General features: G+C 37.9%; 1 protein-coding gene across 5 annotated transcripts in view; it reads right to left on the bottom strand.

Moving 5' to 3' along the window:
- Positions 1 to 19,894, bottom strand: part of ATF2 (activating transcription factor 2) — a 45,113-nt gene extending 25,219 nt beyond the window's left edge. For 2 of the 5 annotated variants that reach the window (XM_061454004.1, XM_061453973.1), the window contains exons 1-7: positions 19,778 to 19,894; positions 15,972 to 16,009; positions 10,560 to 10,628; positions 9,905 to 9,974; positions 8,048 to 8,144; positions 6,241 to 6,359; positions 3,980 to 4,108 (exon numbers count right to left, since the gene is read on the bottom strand). In XM_061454004.1, coding sequence (XP_061309988.1) covers positions 3,980 to 4,108; positions 6,241 to 6,359; positions 8,048 to 8,144; positions 9,905 to 9,952 — 393 coding nt within the window. In that variant the 5' untranslated portion in view covers positions 9,953 to 9,974; positions 10,560 to 10,628; positions 15,972 to 16,009; positions 19,778 to 19,894. The other 3 variants (XM_061453983.1, XM_061453994.1, XM_061454015.1) reach the window with 3 other exon arrangements.
- Between the last annotated feature and the right edge of the window lie 758 nt (positions 19,895 to 20,652).

Raw genomic sequence — 20,652 nt, forward strand, 5'->3', positions numbered from 1 at the left:
CAGCAAACAAGACGTTTTGGAGTGTAAAAATGAGCTGTATTGAGGAAAGCAAGAATTTTTTTCTTTAGTACAATCTGGTGTATTTATAAATGTTATATATGAACACAATAGCTAGAATTATAGATGAGCATTCAGTCACAAGAAGATAACATTCAGCATAGAATTATGGAAACAAAAAAAAATTAAGAGTTGATTAATGCATACTCTTAAGACAGGATTAAACACTGCTTTGCAAATAAGGAATTTGATATAACAGCTATACAGATTTTATTCAGTGAGAAGAGCCATAGAAAAACATAAAGGAGACTGAACTGCTTGACTGTGGGAAATTAGAGGAAGGTATAAGGGGGGAATACTTGCCCTGATAATCTTTTGGCAATGGTCAATTCAGAAATTATTATTGTGTCATTCTTCACTGGTTTCAGCTTCACCCTTTCATGCTTGTTTTTTGCCACTATTACCTGTCTTATTACTGTGAGCAAGGAGCAACAAAGTCCATTCCCACTGCAGGGATCTAACACAGGAACATCATGGCTGCTGCCAACAGAGGTCTAAGAGCTTTTTTTTTTTTCCCTGTTATTCCTTTCACCTGTAACAGTCTTACACATGGCAACCACATGTCTATAAAAGTATATGTATAAATGTAAATTTAGATATATTAACATCACAGAATAAATAGCTATGGCAAAGTAATTCTTATTTCCATGAAAAAGGGATGAAGACTGTCAGCTTAGAGCAGCCATGAAGCCATGCATATATAGCTTTAACAAAAAATGTAAACTAAACAGATATTCACACATTCTCAGCAACAGGAATCCCATACCAGCCTCTTCTGTATGGGTTTGTGCCAGTGTCTTCTGTAAATACCTGTCTGTGTGGATGGGGAAACAGCTACCAAAATACAGAAGGCCAAGAAGTGCTGAGAGGCAGTGTGTGCAAGTCTCCCAAAAAAGGATAAATTCCAGAGAAAACCATCCCTGTTGATTTGCAATGAATCATGAACTTAGAACATCAGCTGAATCTGTATGCTAGCATAAACAGGCTATACAATTCATACAACATCCAAAGCAACAGTGCGAATCATACCACAAGTATTTCATATCAAAGAGTAAATACCATGCAGTAACTTCCTAATGCTACCAATGAATACAGAGAATTCTTTACACAGTAATGTAGATGACCAGAACTAATAGCATAACTGATTACTACTGTAAGAAAACAATTGGATTTAAAAAATTAAGTTAGGCAATTAGCTATCTGACAAGGACTAAGCAACTTGGGAAACTGCTGAGGGTCACCCTTTGAAGTATTGTTACTCAGAAACTATAATGAGCATGAAAGCTCTCAAAGAATTACTTAGGTTTCATTTGCTTATTATTTTAAGGCTAAAAGGCTTAAAATATTTCTAATAATATCTTGGTCTATTCAAAGCAGAATATCAACTCTTACTGAAGCCTAATAGAACTCCCAGAACTCTCAGAAAACTAGGAAAGTAATTAAGTATGATTTTTTACAAGTCTCTAAGAAATTCCTTGGACAGCTACAAGGAAACTTACGACTGCCTTGCACATACAGTAACGAATTGTAATCATTTAAGGCTACTAAAATATATTCAGGCAACAAAGTGGTTACAGTGCATAGGTATACATACTAAAACCAGCTATGCCCTGAAAAAAACAAATTCCCTCCTTCAATACGTCTACAGAAGAATATAAAAATCTAACTGAGAAAACAGCAGCACTCCACTCATGTTTCTCAACTTCTGCAGGCCACATTCAGCAGCAGCATACTCCCAAGCAGCACCCTCATCCATGCTCAGCCTGCCTCTACAATCAGACATCAGAACAGCATTGAGCAGCAGCAGCTTTTCACTTCAGCACTGTTACAACACTGAAATTACATCACAAATGAAAGAAGTTTATAAGTACTGCCAAGCATTGAGATATAATTTTCACTTGTAATGCTGCTAATGAGATACTGAACCATTACTGTATACAGATATTATCTCCTGCTGAAATTAGAGTACTTAGAATAAGTATTTGCAGCAAAAAAAAACAAACTAACCTCTGAAATAAAGATGAAATAAAAACAGCTTAAGACTTGGACTATGATTTGCTTAATCTAAGCAGCTCTTCACATGTATTCCTTTAAACTACTTTTATTATTTTTGAGACTGTATGATTGCCTTGATTACCTATGATTACCCATCCTTGCTAACTAATAAAACTCAACAGAGCTTTGTAAAGCCAAATCTGAACTGACACTCTCTTAAATTTCTGTCACACACTTAAGGCTCTTCTCACACTCGTGGCTCTTGGCAGGATAAGAGAAGGGGTGCAAGCTGAAACCAGAGATGTTCAGACTGGAACCATAGAAAAACACTTTCACAAGGTCAGCCTGGCACTGGAAGCACTGAGAGGTTGTGCCACTTCTGTTCTCAGAAGTTTCAAGACCAGACTGTATAAATCCAAGAGTAACTCGGTCTTATGTCAGAGCTAGCCCCTGCTTTGAGGAAGAAGTTGGACCAGGAAATCCTGCAGTTCCTTCCAGTGTGAATCACCTCTGTATCCTGCTGTTTTTCAGGAATAAGGTAGCCAAGTCCCTCAAACACAGGCTGCCCACTGAAGATGCACATAGCGAAAAGACTGACTAGAACAACCATATTGCTTTATTATGTTTTGCTTCTCATATTTTTATCTATTGAAGTAGGAAGAGAAATAATGAATTCCACTGACTTCGCTTCATTTTGTGTTCTTCAAGAGAACCTGATATGATGAAAACTCTGCAAGTCACATATCAAAGTTACCATTACTATTTGACCACTTATTTCTTAGAGCAATAGTTCTAAAACTGATTTGACTGCAATATCCTGTAGTGAGGGATAATACCTCAGTCTTCTATAAGTATTCAAGTAAACACTAAACAAGCAGATGCCCAGGATTACCACTTTTAAACAACACTGCTATAGCTGAGTGTAACATTTGAAACAAAATGATCTGGTCCTTAGCTTTGAAAGGCATTCATCCTTGCACATTTCTGCAGAACATCCCCTACTGTTCTACAAACCTATTTATGGTAAAACATAGGGTAAACATAAAATTGTACACATGAAGAGTCACAAACTGTTGACATTATTAAAAACAAAGCAAAGAAACTGAGCTTTCTTTTCTTGTTATGATGCATAAAACAGTTTAAAGAGCCCCTTCAGCTTTTTCTAACATAGAATCATAGAATAGTTACAGTTGGAAAGGACCTTAAGATCATCTAGTTCCTATCCCCCTGCCATGGCAGGAACACCTCACACTAAACCATGCCACCTAAAGCTCTGTCCAACCTGGCCTTAAACACCGCCAGGGATGGAGCATTCACAACTTCCCTGGGCAACCCATTCCAGTGCCTCACCACCCTCACAGGAAAGAATTTCTTCCTTATATCCAATCTAAACTTCCCCTGTTGGAAGTTTTAACCCACCACCCCTTGTCCTATCACCACAGTCCCTAATGAATAGTCCATCCCCAGCATCCCTATAGCCCCCCTTCAGATACTGGAAGGCTGCTATGAGGTCTCCACACAGCCTTCTCTTCTCCAGGCTGAACAGCCCCAACTTCCTCAGCCTGTCTTCATACAGGAGGTGCTCCAGTCCCCTGATCATCCTCGTGGCCCTCCTCTGGACTTGTTCCAACAGTTCCATGTCCTTTTCATGTTGAGGACACCAGAACTGCACACAATACTGAATATTAAATTTTATTTCCTTTCTAGCTTCGCTGGATGGCCAGTGTGAGGCAAAGAAACAACTGCAGCAAGCAGAGCTAACTAAAAAATTAAACAAATGAAGCATATATCCACAGGAACACAGCACATGAAAATTCTTCTCATTTCAACCAGCTAAGTTGTGTGGCTATCATCATGTAAAATAAACTTACAGATTATGAGAAAATTTGAAAAATAAATTCCAAAAGGAAGAAAAAAAAGGCCTGACCTTTTCATCATTGGTAGTAGACTCTGGATGAGGTAAAGGACTATCTTGATGAGTTGTCTCTACAACGGAAGGTTCTTCAATTTTATTTCTTATAATTGGCGTGGCAAGAGGTGACAGATCTAGAGGCATCTAAGAGTAACAGTCCAAAACAAAATTACTCAATCTCTAAAAAATTAAAATGTGGAAGAAGCTGTAAACAACTAAAGAGAAATATCAGCCTTATAAAAACAGAGAGGTGCCAGTGTTTGGAAGATCTTAATGCAGACACATTATCAGTCGAGGCTATTTTTCCAGCATCTGCATGAACACTAATCATCAGTAAACCTTTGTCTTTCAACAGAAATGTCAGAATAAGTATTTTCTTCTTGATAATTAAAACCACTTCTGAAGTTTTCCTTTTCCAAGAGTCTCAGGAAAAATACAGTTGAAGAAGGACTATGCTACACACAAAAAATACAGTTATAAGAAGGTATTGTCCTTCTACAAATTATTATATATCACAAAGGATAAAATCCTAACTATATTTCCAAATTAAGAAAGCTACTCTGAACAATTATTTCAGACTTATTGCAGCAAATGGTTATTGGAAATGCAAGTTTATATTACTACTTAGATAAAATCCACCAGGATATCTGAAATGCACAAAAAAATTAAGTTACAAAAATTCTTAAAGCAATACTATAGATTTGGAAGCCTGTATTCCTGTCTAGTCTGCTATACAGATACTTAAGGACAAAACTTCCCCAAAAGCTCATCTTCTACTTATGTTCTTCCAGATGTTTTTTTTTTATTCAATTCCTAGTTTTCCTACAGAATATATTACTAATGGGCAATGTTACAAATATTACAAGTGGGATCTCTTTTCATATCACAGCTGAATATGATATGCTACAGGAAAAAACTAAATGATCAACCCCTAGAAAGTATGCTATTATGGTAAATTGTTCCACCCTTTGGCATGATTCCTTTGGTATAATAAACAACCGGAGATATGGTAGGAGTTTATTACTCCTCATAATAAACAGGAAATTTTGGAAAATAAGTATCAATTAAAGAAATTGTTAAAATATTGAAAATATTTTGCAATTCCTATAACCTCCTCCAAGGCAATGGTGAATTACACAGAAAACACAGTATTAGTAAATCCAGAATTAGTATTACCATATGCAGTGTTTTAAGAACAGTTAGCATACACCAGCTTTAAAAAAAAAAAAAAAATCATTATTTGGTATAGTTGCAGTAACAAAACAAGGGTGAGGCTTTGTGAGGAATGGATAATAATCCATCCTATTCACACGTACCTATTAACATCTTTATTAAAACAAAGAAAATGCAGATACTGATTCTGCAAAATTAGTATATATGAATATAAAAATACAGTTTTTATCACTGCCTATGGAAGTCAGCCAGGTAATCAACCACAGGCAAAAGTATTCAAAGGGGACACCGATTTTCCATTTACAGAAGTGTTTAAATGTTTGGGCCCCACTATCAGTTACGAATGGGAAGTACTAAAATAAACAGAAGAAACCACATTTAAATGTATGGGAAGTTCCTCATAAAAACATGAAGTTGCTGAACAAATACAGTCCAAATCTTTCTTATATTTCAATCTGTACATTAAAAAAAAAGGTAGATGTTTAGGTTGTGATCAATAATTTCTAGGTAAAAGTTACTTCAACACAAAGTGAATATAATTATATAATTACTGATGCTTCCTTAAATTTAGTCAGTATTTAACTCTCATTATGACTACTGATTCTTAGAAAAACATGGGTACTTTAAAACTAATCAAAATGATTAGTGTTCACATATTATCCTTTTGATGTTGGTTTCTTGCAAATGTTTTTCTTTCTACAAAAACTCTTTACTTTTCAGACTTAGTTTTTGCTTACTCAGAGCCTAACAAAATTTAAATCAAAGCTAATGATTAAAGAATTAAGACAAAGTCAATGTGCCCCACTGTCCCTGCTAACTATGCAAGATTAATCAGGTAAACTAACCAGAAGAGTAATCTTACATTTGTATTCTCTCCATACAACATATATAAGCAGCTGGCAAATGATTAGAATAGAATCATAGAATAGTTAGGGTTTGAAAGAACCTTAACATCATTTAGTTCCAACCCCCAAACTGAACACTGGGTGTTACTGGTATAGTTTAGAAGGCAATATATAAATCCAAAGTTCGGAGTTTTTTTAATGGAAATTCTGATACGAAAAAAAGTAGAAGCTCTGAGAAGAAAAAGGTTTTGAACATACTTTCTTAATGTCATCTTCAGAAGCCTTTTTAAACTCATTTTCAAATGGACTTGCTAGTTCATTGAATAAGCCCACTTCTTCACAGTTCTTCAAGAATCGAGTTGGTGTTGGTGTCTGATCTGAAATGAAGTGTATAAACAATACACAGTTTTATTTTGAAAATACTATTTATAAACATACTTATCGTAAATATTTGTCAGAATAAAAGCAAACATAAAGAGATGACATGGTTAAGAACTCTCCCATGCCTCACAAGCAGGCCCCTTTCAGCCTTGCAGGAAGTCCAACCAGAAGACAGACTCCACCTGCTGGAGACAAACAACTGAAGTTTGCAAAGCAGTAATCCCCTTGCAGTTTTGGAAGGGTATCAAAGCATGTCTTGTGGCTGTGTCCAGAAACCAGAGGGAGCTATTCTCAAGTGCTAGTCTAACATAGCAGATCACCTCAGTGAGCAAACAGGCTCTGTTTTTAAATAAAAGTAAAGCATACATCCAGGCCTTAATTCTAAAAATAAAAGTGCCCAGCTCACAGACAGTTTGCTTCTTTCGTCTCGTGAAGAAAGCAGTGATTACTTTCAAGCATGTGGAACTTCTGAAAGGAAGTGTGATATTATACACAATTTTGTATTGACTCATATGATGCCTGTGTAGTCAAGCTGGAATCGTAAGACTTCTGCAAGACTACTGCATGAAGTAGTTTAAAATAAGTCTTTATAAGGAATTTTTTAGTACTATATAAATTCCACTTATTTCACTATTATTACCATGTCAAAATTAACCACATTTGCCACAAAATTACCTGCATTTAAAATACTGTAAAGCAGTATTATGTGTATCTTACTAATGTAAGCTGGCATTTACAACTAACAACTGGCTGCAGAGACAGGCGCTGCCATGGTTTCATTCTCAAACACCTGATTCTTAGGTCCTCTTTCTTTTGGTATCATTGCCAGGGATCACATAGATCAACTTAGCTTTTAACATGTGTAACTGCTGGTTTAAGAGTAACAAGAGAGTTTTTTCTGCTTGGCCTTACAAATTAGCCTCTTACAAGGGAAAAAAAAATAAAAATAATCAAAGTGTCTGAAAACCTTTGTTCCACCAATGAAAAAAAACCACAGTCTGTCTATAACATCAGAATAATTAGCATATGCTGTCTTCATTCAGGAACTTTAAAATTTATAATACAGTCATCCATTGGTGATTACTCCTGATCCTGGACAAAGAGAAATAGTTACAACTGACTAAGGGTATACCGTGAATCAGAGGGAGAAATACAGTAAAAGTATTCTAATTTTACGCTAAAATTAAAACAAAAATGATTTTCTTTCTTCTACTATGCCATTTAAAGAATAATAATTATCAATTCATTCTTCTAAGTCACCACAGTATGTAAAAAACAGTATGTATTTTATAATTTAAGAGCCAAGTAATACCAATGAATATTTAAAACTTAAATACAATTTAGTCACAGATCCTGTTAGGCATAGCCATTATTAGTGTAGTCTTACTGAATGCTTCTTACATAAGTTAATCAATTATTCAAGTATTGATAATTGAAAAATATCTAGCTCATACAACAGATCTAACCAAAAGTTATTTTTGGAAAATAGTACAGGCTTCAGATTCTGACAAAAGCTAATTATGTCAGAAAACATTGCCTAAGCACACACTGCAGACAACTATAGTGAAGAAAATGTTTCATAATCTCTTAACAGAAATCTATGCATTATGTAAAGAAAATACATAAAACATATGCCCATTCCAACAGAAAAGTGAATAAACTAGTTATAAAAGTATATACTAACCAGCCACAATGACACTATCATTACGAGCCGGACCAAATTTCAGTGTCATCTCATGTTTATGTTTATGGACAGCCAAATGATCCTCATTGGTAAAACGCTGCAGCAGAAAGTTTTAAGAAATAGTTGTAATTGTGTGAACAAAGTCAATACAATTCTAAAGAAAGTAAATTTTCAACATGTTAACAGACAACCCTCTTAGGCAGATACACGTTGTACCTTGGTCAATAGTACCAAGCAGAAATATTACAAAACTCTAATGATGCTCAAAGTAACTAAATAGTAATGGTATATGGGCAAGGGTAATGCAAGTACCTGCATTCATCAAAAGCCCAAGATAAATTTCAAAGTGCTGCAGACTTCATCAACTGTTCGCAAACAGATATTTGTTATACTAATGGATCATGATAACGTTCGGCAATTGATTACCACTATTTGATTTCTGTAATGTGCATATTGTCACAATAGTGAGAACTGATCTGTAATCACAGACTTCACTGCATTTAACAGCATAAAGTTTAGCTCCTGCCCCTGACCATTTACTATATAAAAAAAGAGGCAAACCGAATGGGAAACACTGTAACAATGTCAGTCAACTGAAAAGCTGTTCATGAAATAAACTTATCAGAAATTTTAAAATCCCTTAGGTTTTCGGCAGTATGTAGTTTTCTGCAGATGTGCGCTAGAATTTGGAGTACACTCTATTAAAAAAAATAATAAAGGGAGCAAGCAAACAAACTAGGTACTGTAAAATAGATATTCTCGCTTTTACCAACTTGCAATTTGCTATGCCTCTGTAATTGTGAGTAAAGACAGTGTTTCACCTGAGATAATCCAAGAAAACATTTCCCAAGATGCAAGCTTCCTAAAGAGAATGCATTTTATAGAATACTTAAGCTCTTACTTTTCTTTGTGGACAGTTGATTCTGAGACTGTTTTTGATTATTTCTCAGTAATTTAAGTCACTCCACACACATCTTGTAACAGATACACACCAACGGTCATCTCTCAGAAAACAACACAAAAAGCTTAGGTGACCTCCGAGTGCACTCACCCAGAATATTTCTGTGAGAAAGGACATGTGTATGTGGAGCTCAGAAGAAAATTCAAAATGCAGGATCACTGAAAGACAGGGTGATACAGGCCAGGTACTTTTTTTGTTAAAACTCTTTTGTCAAGGGCTCCAAATGCCCAGCTCTCCATAGCCCTTGTGCCTTATCTTTACAGAGAGCATAAACCAGAAACTTTGGTGTTCTACCACACTAAAAGATTCAAGTACATCTTTCTGTCCCACTATGTGATTGACAGATTCCCTCAGAGGGAATGGGACCTCCAGATCCTGACTCCCTCTCTCTGTGCTGTAGTATGAGGTTGCATCTGGAGAAACCTTGCCCGTTTTTCACAGATACTATTTTTTTTTCTTCTTCACTGGAATGAAGGATTGCTGTAGCCCCATGATGGATCTTCTATGATATTTAGTTGCCAAAACACTCCTGACAAAGCTTACATGGAAACTAGATTCAAATAGGATGAGGACAAACATGTTGATTAGGAGAAGGCAGTTCTCTTCTGTTACTTTTGATGTCTTTGAACATATTAGACATAAACAGCCTGCTCAAGAAATCAATTCTATATAATGGCGGGTAGACATAATATAATGAAGAAAATCAGCTTAAGAAATTAATTCTATATAAAGGATGCAGGGATGTCCATTTCATGCAGCAGATAATGCAAATTTATCTATTTTCAGGTTACTAAATCTAAGTGTTAAGGCAGTTTAAACCACGACAGATCCCTATCAATGTTTCATTATTTCACCTTTATTTTATCAATGTTAATAACTTCAAGTCAGACCATTACCTGGCCACATCCAGGGGCAGTGCATAAAAAGGGTTTGTCATCACTCATATTCCACAGGTCGTTGTGCTACCTTTATTGAAATAAGAATACATTTTACAAATATTGCAACGAATTATCAATGCATCAACATCTAGAGGAAACTTTAATATTCCATGGGTAAGAATCTCTGCCTTCCGGCTAAGCTAAGAATCAAATACTGACGATTTAAGCATAGTCTGGATTCCAGACTCTGTCAGGAAAGTACACAAAATCCAATAGACACGTGGCAGGTTTTGAACAAACACCTCAAAAGGAAAGGCAAGCATCTGTACATAACATGACTGAAAACAGCGTAAGCTAATTTGTTACTGAAATTAAAATACATTATGATAATGATCCAATTACCACAATTAAAAAAAAGAACAAAGAAGTAGACAATACCAAGTGGTCGATTCCTTAGTCTTTTCATGATCTTTAAAGCTCACATTTAAAGGTAGGTCAGCAGATAGCCCTTTATGTAAACTGTTACAAATTTAACTAAACCCCTCATGTATCCTGGTAATGTTGCATTTATACAACTGGATTACCAACAGGCTAGAAACTATTTAAGAAAGAAGAAACATGAATAACATTTTGTACTGTTTTGCATACTCACCCCAAATATTAATACACATACCTGCCAGATTTCACACAGAAAACTGTTTCATACGACAAACTATCATATCCTCCTTTTCATGGCAATGAACTGTAATTAAAAGAAGATACTTATTACTGTCCAAGTAAAACACATAATAAAACACAATTTTGTAAAGATAAATGATATAGTGCCCACTATTCACCTATGAAACACAACAGTTTTTCAAAGAAATGGTTTACTCCAATACATCCTCTAATTAGTTACGGCATCTGTGGTTTCACCCTGGAGGAAATACATTCATCTTTAAATATAAATATTTGTACGGAGGTCTAACAATGTTAGTTCTAAACACTGCTTAGCTTGATGAAGCAAATAAAGATGAATAAAGATGTCTTTATGATTAAAGATCATAAGCAGGATAAATCTATCTCTGCCCCCGCAGGCTGGTCATGAAAAGTTGCAAGACTTCTGGAAACTGCCTAACCACCCTAAGAATATATTCTTCTGGTACACCATTCAGCACTAGACACAAGACAAATCAAGTAAGCATAAGCAAATAACAGATCTGTAGGGAACATGTTACCTGATCCTTCTGCCGGCTCCTGTACAGTAAAAAAACTATTGCATACTTTCTGGATATTACTTCAAGGAGAAGGATAGCCCAGTGTCCTTGGTCATGGGCACTGAATAGCAAAGCAGCAAAACATGGTGTGGAGGAGATTCCTAAGTGTCACTGCTAAAATTATACCTTCAACAGAATGAGGATACTGAACTGAGATCACAAGCCAAGAAGAGATGAATGGCTGCCATAAATTTTAGAGTCTTTGGCACTGACAACTCAGAAAAATTTACATTCCCAAGGAAAGGATGCCAAAGCAAATCCGGAATGGAGACTGTTCTGCTGTTCTTTGCAAAGAGTTCATAACCTGCCTCAAGTTTCTGAAGGGATTAAATATTTCTTGAACTGTTCAAATTATGAACTTGGTACTGTCACCAATACAGTATTAACAAGGTTATGGGCAAGTCTAACTAAGGCTTCAGGCCTTAGTCTGAGAAATAAGGCTCTTATCAATGAAGCTTTAGGATTACATCCTTATGTTATCTGGAAATTCAACAGATACTTAAAAACTATCCCATGAGCTTATTACCCTTGTTCAGCTATGCAACAGTCACTAACAGAGTCAGTGTCCTTTAGAACTCAATTTGCTTTGCTAGGTCTTGATCTTGGGATACCATGTGGTTACATATAGGTACAATATGCACACATGGATACATAATAGGAGCAGAAGAATTACATCTGTATCAGAAATGTCTGAAGGTTTAAGAAACATCTCTCCCTGGGTTTTTTTGTTTCCTTGTTCATTTTTTGTTAGTTTGTTGTGGGTTTTTTCGTTTATTTGGGCTTTTTGTTAATCTGAAGGGGGAAGATTTTGATGTGCATATAGGGCATTTTCCCCCCACTCTATTACCATAGTTTATTGTCATCTTTTAGTGTTTTTCTTCGATCATAAGCTGTAAAGATAATTTTTTCAAGTCTGCTTATGTACTTATTTCAAGTCTGCTTATGTTAAAGGAATATTACCAAAACATTTGCATATGCATATGAAGTTGTTACCCGATTTCACGTTTTGGTTTGCAAAGCCTGTGAATATTCAATGTCTGATACAAACTAAAAATCAATTCTTGTGAAAAAGAAAAACAATGCTGTCCTCCTGGCAAATGTACTGGAAAAAAGTTGGGAGATAAATTCATTTCCTGATCTTTGTAATATTGTTTGACTGCAGGCCACAAGGAATTTTGTGAGGTAATGCCTTGTAAAAGGATTCTAGCTAACATCTGAGGGAAACAAAAAGTACCTTGAAGCACCGAATTTTTTGCATTAAAAGAGAAAGATCACGTGTGCATTCCAGCAAGACCTTGGACATTATAAATGTAACAAGAAAGCAGATCTGACAGCATGGGAAAAAAAGAGCTCACATTCATTAATATAGCCAAATTGGTAAAGATTTTATTTACCTATTACAGAGACAAATGCAAACCCTGCACCTAGAATGAAATAACTCCATGCAACAGTGCAGGCTGAAGGCCAGCTGGCTGTCAAGAAGCTTTGGCGCAGAACCTGCAACTCCTTGTGGACAAACTGAACACAACTTAGCATCATGTCACTTGCAGCACTGAAACCTAACAGCCTACTGGGCTGAATTAGCAAGAGCATAGCAACCAGATGAAGGGAAGTGATTATTCTTCTTTATCTGGCACTCATGAGACTACAGCTGGAGTGCTTGTCCAGATTTGAGCCCCTCAAGACAGATGACAAACTGAAGAGAAACCAGCAGGGACCCCACCAAAATAGGAGGCATGGCTATTATACAGAAGAGGGATACCAGGAAGCAAAGTTTGTTCAGCATGGAGAAGGAAGGCTAAGGAAGTATCTAATTACGGTATTACACTACCTAATGTATTGTTATAGAGACGATAGATTCAGACTCTGGGTAGTGTACAACAAAAGGATCAGATGCAACATTCACAAGCGACACTAAGAAAGTTAACAGCAAGTATAAGGGGAGAGGAAAAAAGAAAAATAAAAATCACTCAGTGAGAGCAGCTGAACACTGGAACAGGTTTCCCAGTGGGGCTGTGGAATCTCCATCCTTGAAGATAACAAAAATTTCAGTGGATGAAATTCTGAGCAATCTAAGTTAACTCTGAAATTGAAGTGTACCATAAAGATGCCATAGCCAGAAACAGAGGTGAACAACCTTTCAACTCGGCAAAATCTGAGTAACGTTCTGACGGTTTTAGAAGACTTAGTGTGGTTAACTTTACAGCCGAACAACTAATACTGTTGGTGCTAGGGAAAAAGACAAACAAACCCTATCCTTTGCCTCCTGTCTTTTGCACTTTTTGTTGCCTGACAGGAATAACAAGACTAACACATGGAAGGCAGATTTTCAGAAAGGAAGTTGATGACTGACACTCTGATTTCAATAGGCTATTGGAGACTGACTGCTCTAGAAGAGAATATCACACTAAAAAAAAGAGAAGAATTTGGAAAATACTCTTCCCCTGAAAACCAAAATAGCAACTTAAATGCCATCTTGACAAAAATGCTGCTCATCCAACCAAATGAGAAATAAAGTACGTAAACTGCTAACCTAATTGCTAGAGATGAATTATAGCCACCTTGGACTGTTACCCAGGCAACAGCAAACACCTTGTCCCATAGAAAAAAAGATGGTTCCTGAAGCAATCCAATCTGAATGTGAAACTCCAGCCTTAATTTATCTCTTCAGATAAACTAAACAACTCAGTGCAATGATTCTTACTACAGTCCACTGAACTGCAATTTTCTTCTGTAAGCCTTCCAACCTTAAATTCCTTTCAGTAGCATAAAGACACCCTTGAGTCACATTGAGAAACCAAATCAGTGCTGAACATGGGAAAACCATGAAGTAATCTCGGCAATATAATCAACTTTGGTACTTAAATCAGAAAGCAGTATCTCTTTTCTGCTGTTTGCTCTATACTTCACACAAAAGTAGAATACTTTCACATTCTGTCTATTTAACATGTTGTAATATTTGCAGCCAATTAACCAACATTTAGGACAGTGTGCTTATTGAAAAATAAAGATGTTTTCTATGAAATGACACACTACTGTTTATATAAATGTACTACAAAAATAGCTTCAACAATTACTTGTATATTTTGATAAGATTTTTAACTGAACATCTTAGGTACACTTTCTGGAAACTATTACTACACACTTTAGGGCTTCCTGTGGACAATTCGTAAAAGAATACACTGACTTTAGCAACGTCTTGTTGACTTACTTTACTGCTAAACATTTTTCTGTTTTCTCTTAATTCCCTACATACCAGAACATGTAAAACAGAATTGACATCTCTTTTTTTTCTATTAAACATTTAAATAGCTGTTTAAAATGTACACATATTGATAAACCTTATAAAACCCCCTCCAAATTTGCTGAAAAAAAGAATCATTCTTCATGCATACCTAGTAAAGATTCACCAGCCTTCTAGCTAAAGCCTCTACACACTTTACCTGTATCAGGCATGCTGCATGCCAAAAGACCTCCATGCACTAACCTGCTCGTGGGCTATGCAGTCTTACCCTGTAATTACTTATTCTAAGCACTGCAGCAACAGCAAGGCTCCCCTCCTGTAACATTAAGGTTGACACAAACAGCACAGAACAGCCTAATCTCAACACAGAAAACACAGACAACTATAAATACAGCAAAAAAACTCAAACCAACAAACAAAATTGACACCAAATCAGCTTTTTAATGTCAGCATTCCTCTACTGGCCATCAAGCAAGGTGAGATGCACATTCTCACAAGTGTGTCACTCCCCTTAAGCTGGACAGTTCATAGAGGAAAATCTGACAGTTTGCCAGCTACTGTAGTATGCTGATTTATCTACTGCTGCTTACATGTGATATAAAGCCCAATTTTTCTGCTAGGCTGACCACCCACATGTGGCTTCAACTCAAGAAACATTTGCGCATTCTGGTTTGAAAAAACTAAAGTTCAACAAAAACTGGTTTAGGCCATTGAGATAAATCAGAATTACAGTAGTCCATCAGCACTGAGACTTCCCCTGGTCCAATCGCTACAAAGTGCTTAAGCTACAGTATCAGTGATGTCTTTTCCTACGGATGTTTGCTTTTCCTCAAGACCAATCATGTCTATTCAACATTTCCTTTTATTATTTACATTTGATCTGGAATTGTGACCCTTTTTACTTCAAGATACAAACCCTTACTGCATATAGAATTATTAACTCTTAGTAAGCTTTTTTGTAGATCCCATCACAGTATGTAGTTGCTATAGGTAGTATAAGATTTTCAAGACTTTACTTTAAAGCTCCATTTTTTTAATTGGGAAACTGAAGCACTAAAGGGCAAGGTACAGCAATATTTCAAAGTCTTTATCAACTTTAAGAGTTCGAGTTGAGGTGCATACTTTTTCAAAGTGAAGTGGACTGAATATATTTGCCACTGTAAAGAAAATGACATTATCTTAATGATTATCTGAAGAACTGAATTTAGTGTTTTGCTTGGCTCCAACAAAAATTTTAATAGATAAGCTTCTTCAGAGAAAAAAAAAAAGTAGCTATTTTTGTTTTCCAGATTTAAGCCCTTAAAGAGACACTTTTCTCATGCAACCAAACAAATCAATGCAAATCAAAACAAACAGGGCACCTTCTATACTTTCAATACACATACAGCATTGCACAGCTTAAATTTTCATCACCTTTCCCATTTAAGCCTATCTTTATCTCCACAGTTTTCTATAGAGGCACACTTGCAAGTTCTGCTTTCAGCAAAAATCAAAACTTGGTATGTAGAATACACCACTTAATAAGAAGCAACATAAATAAAAATGTAATTTGTATTTTAAAGGAAAAAACAATTGCTTCACTTACCTGGAGGGACTGGAACAGCTTTCTTTTTTTTCCGCTTCCTATAAAGCAAAAGAAGAAAGATGAAGCAAAAGTGGTGTAATTAATACTTGAGCATTGCAGTCCACTTTCAAATGTGTTCTGACTGTACTTGTGTAATGCCACAGAATTTAGAATTCCTAAAAATTAAAACTGAATGATGAAGAGAATGGAGGAGAAGAAAACCTGAAAAATAAAAATATTCTTCCACTTAAAGAAAGCAGGATCACCAAAAAGTAGCTCAGCAGATTCTGCAACAAAACTGTAAGATGTAGGCCAGAATATTTAAAGGTTGTAAACCTCAAAAACTGGCAAGCAGTTAAACGGGAGCTCCTTCTTCACACTTCACTGCTTAACAGAATGGTTGTGCTATTTCCTAGAAGACACATGACCTGTTTCAGAGAGTTCTGGGGAAGAATAAGGAAGAATTTAATGACCATAGCATAATGCTCATCTTTTTTTTTTAAAAAAGTCAAATGTTGGGCACTTTTTGCTCTGCTATTATTAACTGCTTGTAACTAATGTCTAAAGTTAATTCCATACTTTTCACGTTTGTCTAAGATTCTATAAAGGGGGGAATATCTGGACAAGATGCACCTGTAAAGATGCAAGAAGCGAGGACGATTGACTTAAGTTCAAATAGGAACAAGAAACTCAGCTGGACAGTCACATGTACAGAAACAAACCAATTAAGTCACTTCAGCTTTGTGGAAGAAGCAGGCTTTTTCCACATAAAGGTACATTTCTGGTAAACAGAAAGCACTAATGGAAAAAAAGTCCTCGGGCTTAACACTTCCTGTTGACTGAAAATGGCAGCTCCTAAACTAACCCCCTGGCTTATGTATTTTTAAAGGTGCCTTGGTCTTTCTTTGACTTACTGGAAACTCATGCTGTGTGAATTATAGCTCTTGTAGATAAGTGAAAGGCCAATGAACTTCAGAAGAAATATACAGGGGTTAACATTCTACTGATATTTTCACAATTTGCTTAGAGATATTAGGACTTGGCTTCCCCAGCTCAATTACCTAGATTTGAATGTCTTAATTTTGCCCATCAATCTAACAAACTTTAGAAATACAATCTCTGTTTCCTACACCACTTTCAACAAATAGTAGAAAAAGCTTAACAAAAAGTTATTTCGTTTTTACATTTTTTTTAGATTGCACCCCTGAAGTATAAAATTGAATACAATAATAAAATGTAATTAAAAAAAATATTTAAATATATCATAAGTATCCCAGGACAGGACTCCCACTGCTCATTAAAACAGAATGATTTTTTTTTTTTCCTGTGAGGAATAATACAAATGACCACTGTCATTTACTTAGAAAGAGAAACATAGCATATTGCTTGGAATAGAAAGGAAGCTCCTGTCTGAACTGGAGCTGACTGAAAAGTTCTCAGGCTGAATTGAAACTGATGAAGAACAGTGCTAGAAACAGTATGGCATAAACTTGGGATTTTTTTTTTGCATAATTATTAAATATTGACTCGTATTTCTATCACTATATCAAGTGCATATTATTGATTTGAAACAAATGCAGTTAAGTTATGCAGGGGGACAACGATAACTTGAAATCTATTTATTATTCAAAAAGATAAGTTAGTAGTACTGAACCATGACTGCTTCTCTGAAAACAATGCACTATTTTTATCCAGAAATCAAAATTATTTTAAGGAACCATAACAAAAAAAAATTTAGAAATAACATATGAATTTTTAAAGATATTAAAACTTCTCAAAGTCAAAAATGTGCCTTCGTAAGTTTAAGCTAATCAATAACAGAAGGCAAAAGAAAAAAAAAAAGAACAGCTGATGACAGAAAAGGAATTACAGGATCAAGATATACCAAAAATTTAATTAAATGAGATTCAAAGGAATACCACATCTCAGGCTGCCCAACACTTTGATCACACAACAGAAGTAGAATGAAAACCAAAAGTATTTATAAAATTATATATGATCAAATGTAAGGCCTGAAACTACATTATGTTAGATGCTGCACAGTCTAGGAGTTTTTGGAAAAACACATACCAAACATGATCATATTTCTAGACTTCAAAGCAGTATAGAAATAACAAATACACTGTGAAGAAGAAAAACTGATTAAGTATTAGCACTGTATTAGCACATATTATCAGTATTAAAACATACACTCATAATGGATATTCAAAAAAAGCTGCTTCACTCCATGTATAGACTAATTCTTTTGTTATTTCAAACTTTTTGATGTGTTATAACAGAAGCAGCCCCTGACAAAGTTACTGTTTTTTAATAAGACAGTTTCCCAGTTTTGATTCTGGAATGCAGAATTATAAACACTAAGAGAATTCAAGTGAACACCTAACAACTATAGTCTGTCTCTCTGAAATTATGTCTGCAACTGGATATCTGCTAATAGATGTTAACTTATGTTGCATTGGAAGGCTGAAGAAATCATGTCCAAAACGCTTGTGGAAGACCAGGGCCACAAGGAAAGGTCCTCCTCATTCTATCAACTGGTGATGAATTCAGAGTCTGACACAGACCTAGCAGTATTGTGACCTTAACTTCAGCAAGATTTGTTTCTAGTAACTCCATCTAGCCTGGGACATGACATTCACTGCCATGAGTAGAATATGGCAAGAAGAAAACAAAATCATTATTTTAAAATGTGGAAAAGAAAACAGAGCTTAGCCATACTTAGGGTCACTATTTCAAAAGCAGCAGATGATTCAGAATTGAGCTTTATTAGAATTTCTGATTCTAGTGCAAGGAGACAGGTGTCAGTGTGAGCATTTAAAGATAAAATATCTCTGGGAGAAAGCAATATAATGAAAAACAAATCAGTGACACAGAGTATGTTGATATGACATTGAAACATACTCATGGATCTCACTCCAAGAGAGTGTGATGCAGAAAGATTGTAGCATGAGTAAGACTGCAGAAACAACATGGCAGCACACATACCCCTTAACCCCAAACATTAAGTTGCGTTACGGCAAAAAACATCTGTGCCTAAAACATCGTGCAGCCATCACTGCTTGAGGGTTTATAATGTGAAAGCTTAGGAGACCTTTTATTAAGACCACTCGAGAAGCATAATGCACAATAACAGGCAAAGTCAATGGGAGAACTGGTCCAAAAGGCCCACGTCGCGGGCAAGCCTCCACATCCCTCTGGTGCAGAAGAGCTGTTCTTACCCTCCCTCCCAACACCCCCCACCCCGTACCCCTCTCAGCACCTTCCGCACAGCACCGGGTACGGCCCAAGATCTCCCTTCAGAGCAGATGGATGCAGGGAGAGGCCTCCTTGGAGCTGAACTGAGCCGGCAAACCCAGGCCTGGCGGCCCCCTTTCTCCCGCACTCCCCCCGCCTTCCATCTCCCGCCGCGGGCCGGGCCCGGGGCAGGTACCGGCGATGCCCCCGCGGGGCAGCCCACTTCCGGATGCGGGGCGCGGGGAGCTGCAGCCCCCTTCACCACTCGCCTCCCCGCTCCGCCCCGCGCCCTCGGGGTGCCCGCCAGGACCCCTACCTCCTGGCGGGTAACGGTCTCCGCGGCGCCGGCCGGGCCACCCCGCCCCGGCTCTAGGGGCGGCGGGAGCCGCAGGCCGCGGTGGGGGAGGAGGCTGCCCTGGAGAAGAGCGGCGGCGCCATGTTACTGCCTCCCGGGTATCCCCCGCCTACTGCCGGGGGAGCGCGGCCGCTCCCTCCCCTCCGCCCTCGGTGCGCTCGCCCGCCCTGGCGCCGCCGCAGCGCGGAGGGAGGAGCTGTCGGGCCGCGCCGGGCCGAGCTCGTGTTTACAAACTCACCCCGGGAACGCGGGCCGAACCGCACATTAAAGGCCGGGTCCCCCACAGGCTTCCGTCACTTCTCGCGAGAGCTCGGCTGACATCTCCGCGGGTAGCGGGGAGGTGCGGATCACGTGGCGAGGGAGGGCGGGGCGGAGGGGAGGGCTGTGCCGCGGCGCCGGTTGGGCGCTGCCGCCGGTGAGGCTGGAAGCGCCCAGTGGCCGGGTGCGGCTGAGGGGGCGTGAGGCGTGTGTCCCGGGTATAGTGCTAACTGCAGGTTCTGCGCCCAGCGTGCAGAGCAGAAATGCACCCCTGAGTCTGCCAGGGAGCCCAGCCGGTGTGGCTGGCTGAAGACCTCGCCGGCCACACTGGTAACGCTGCCGGGGGTAGAGGATATGTGCAGCTATGCCGGGTGGGCAGCGCGGAGGATGAGGCTCCCATGCTCTGCTGCTGGCTCTCCAGGAGTGCTGTTGCTGCGAGGGGAAGGCAGCAGAAAGCGGTTAGAGCCTAAATCGCTGTAAGGCTTTGCTCAGCAACAGCTCTTGGTGCGCTGGAGACGTCTAACTTTAGGAATAATCAGCCCTCCACACCCGTGTACTGGCTCTATTCCTCTGGCTTCCCCGTCTCTGTGCATCACAGCTCCCATGTCAGGAGCTAGGTGTGTGCCTGAAGCCAGGGTTCTCCTAAACGTCCAGCGGATTTAACATTGTACCAAACCCGCTGCAGCACTATACAACGAAGGGAAGTACATAAATTTTACAAACGAGGAACTGGAAGCATTTTGCATTAATTAAAAACCCATCATTATATATGATATGTGCTGAAACAGTTCAGCCACTATGTACCTTGAATCACAGATGAAGTTTTAATTCTCTGCCTATGTATCACCTGGAATT

Source organism: Pezoporus flaviventris, unplaced genomic scaffold (genome assembly GCF_033815535.1).
Source record: "Pezoporus flaviventris isolate CSIRO_AGI_PZ_B2104156 unplaced genomic scaffold, CSIRO_AGI_Pfla_v1 ptg000001l, whole genome shotgun sequence".
Lineage (NCBI taxonomy): Eukaryota > Metazoa > Chordata > Aves > Psittaciformes > Psittacidae > Pezoporus > Pezoporus flaviventris.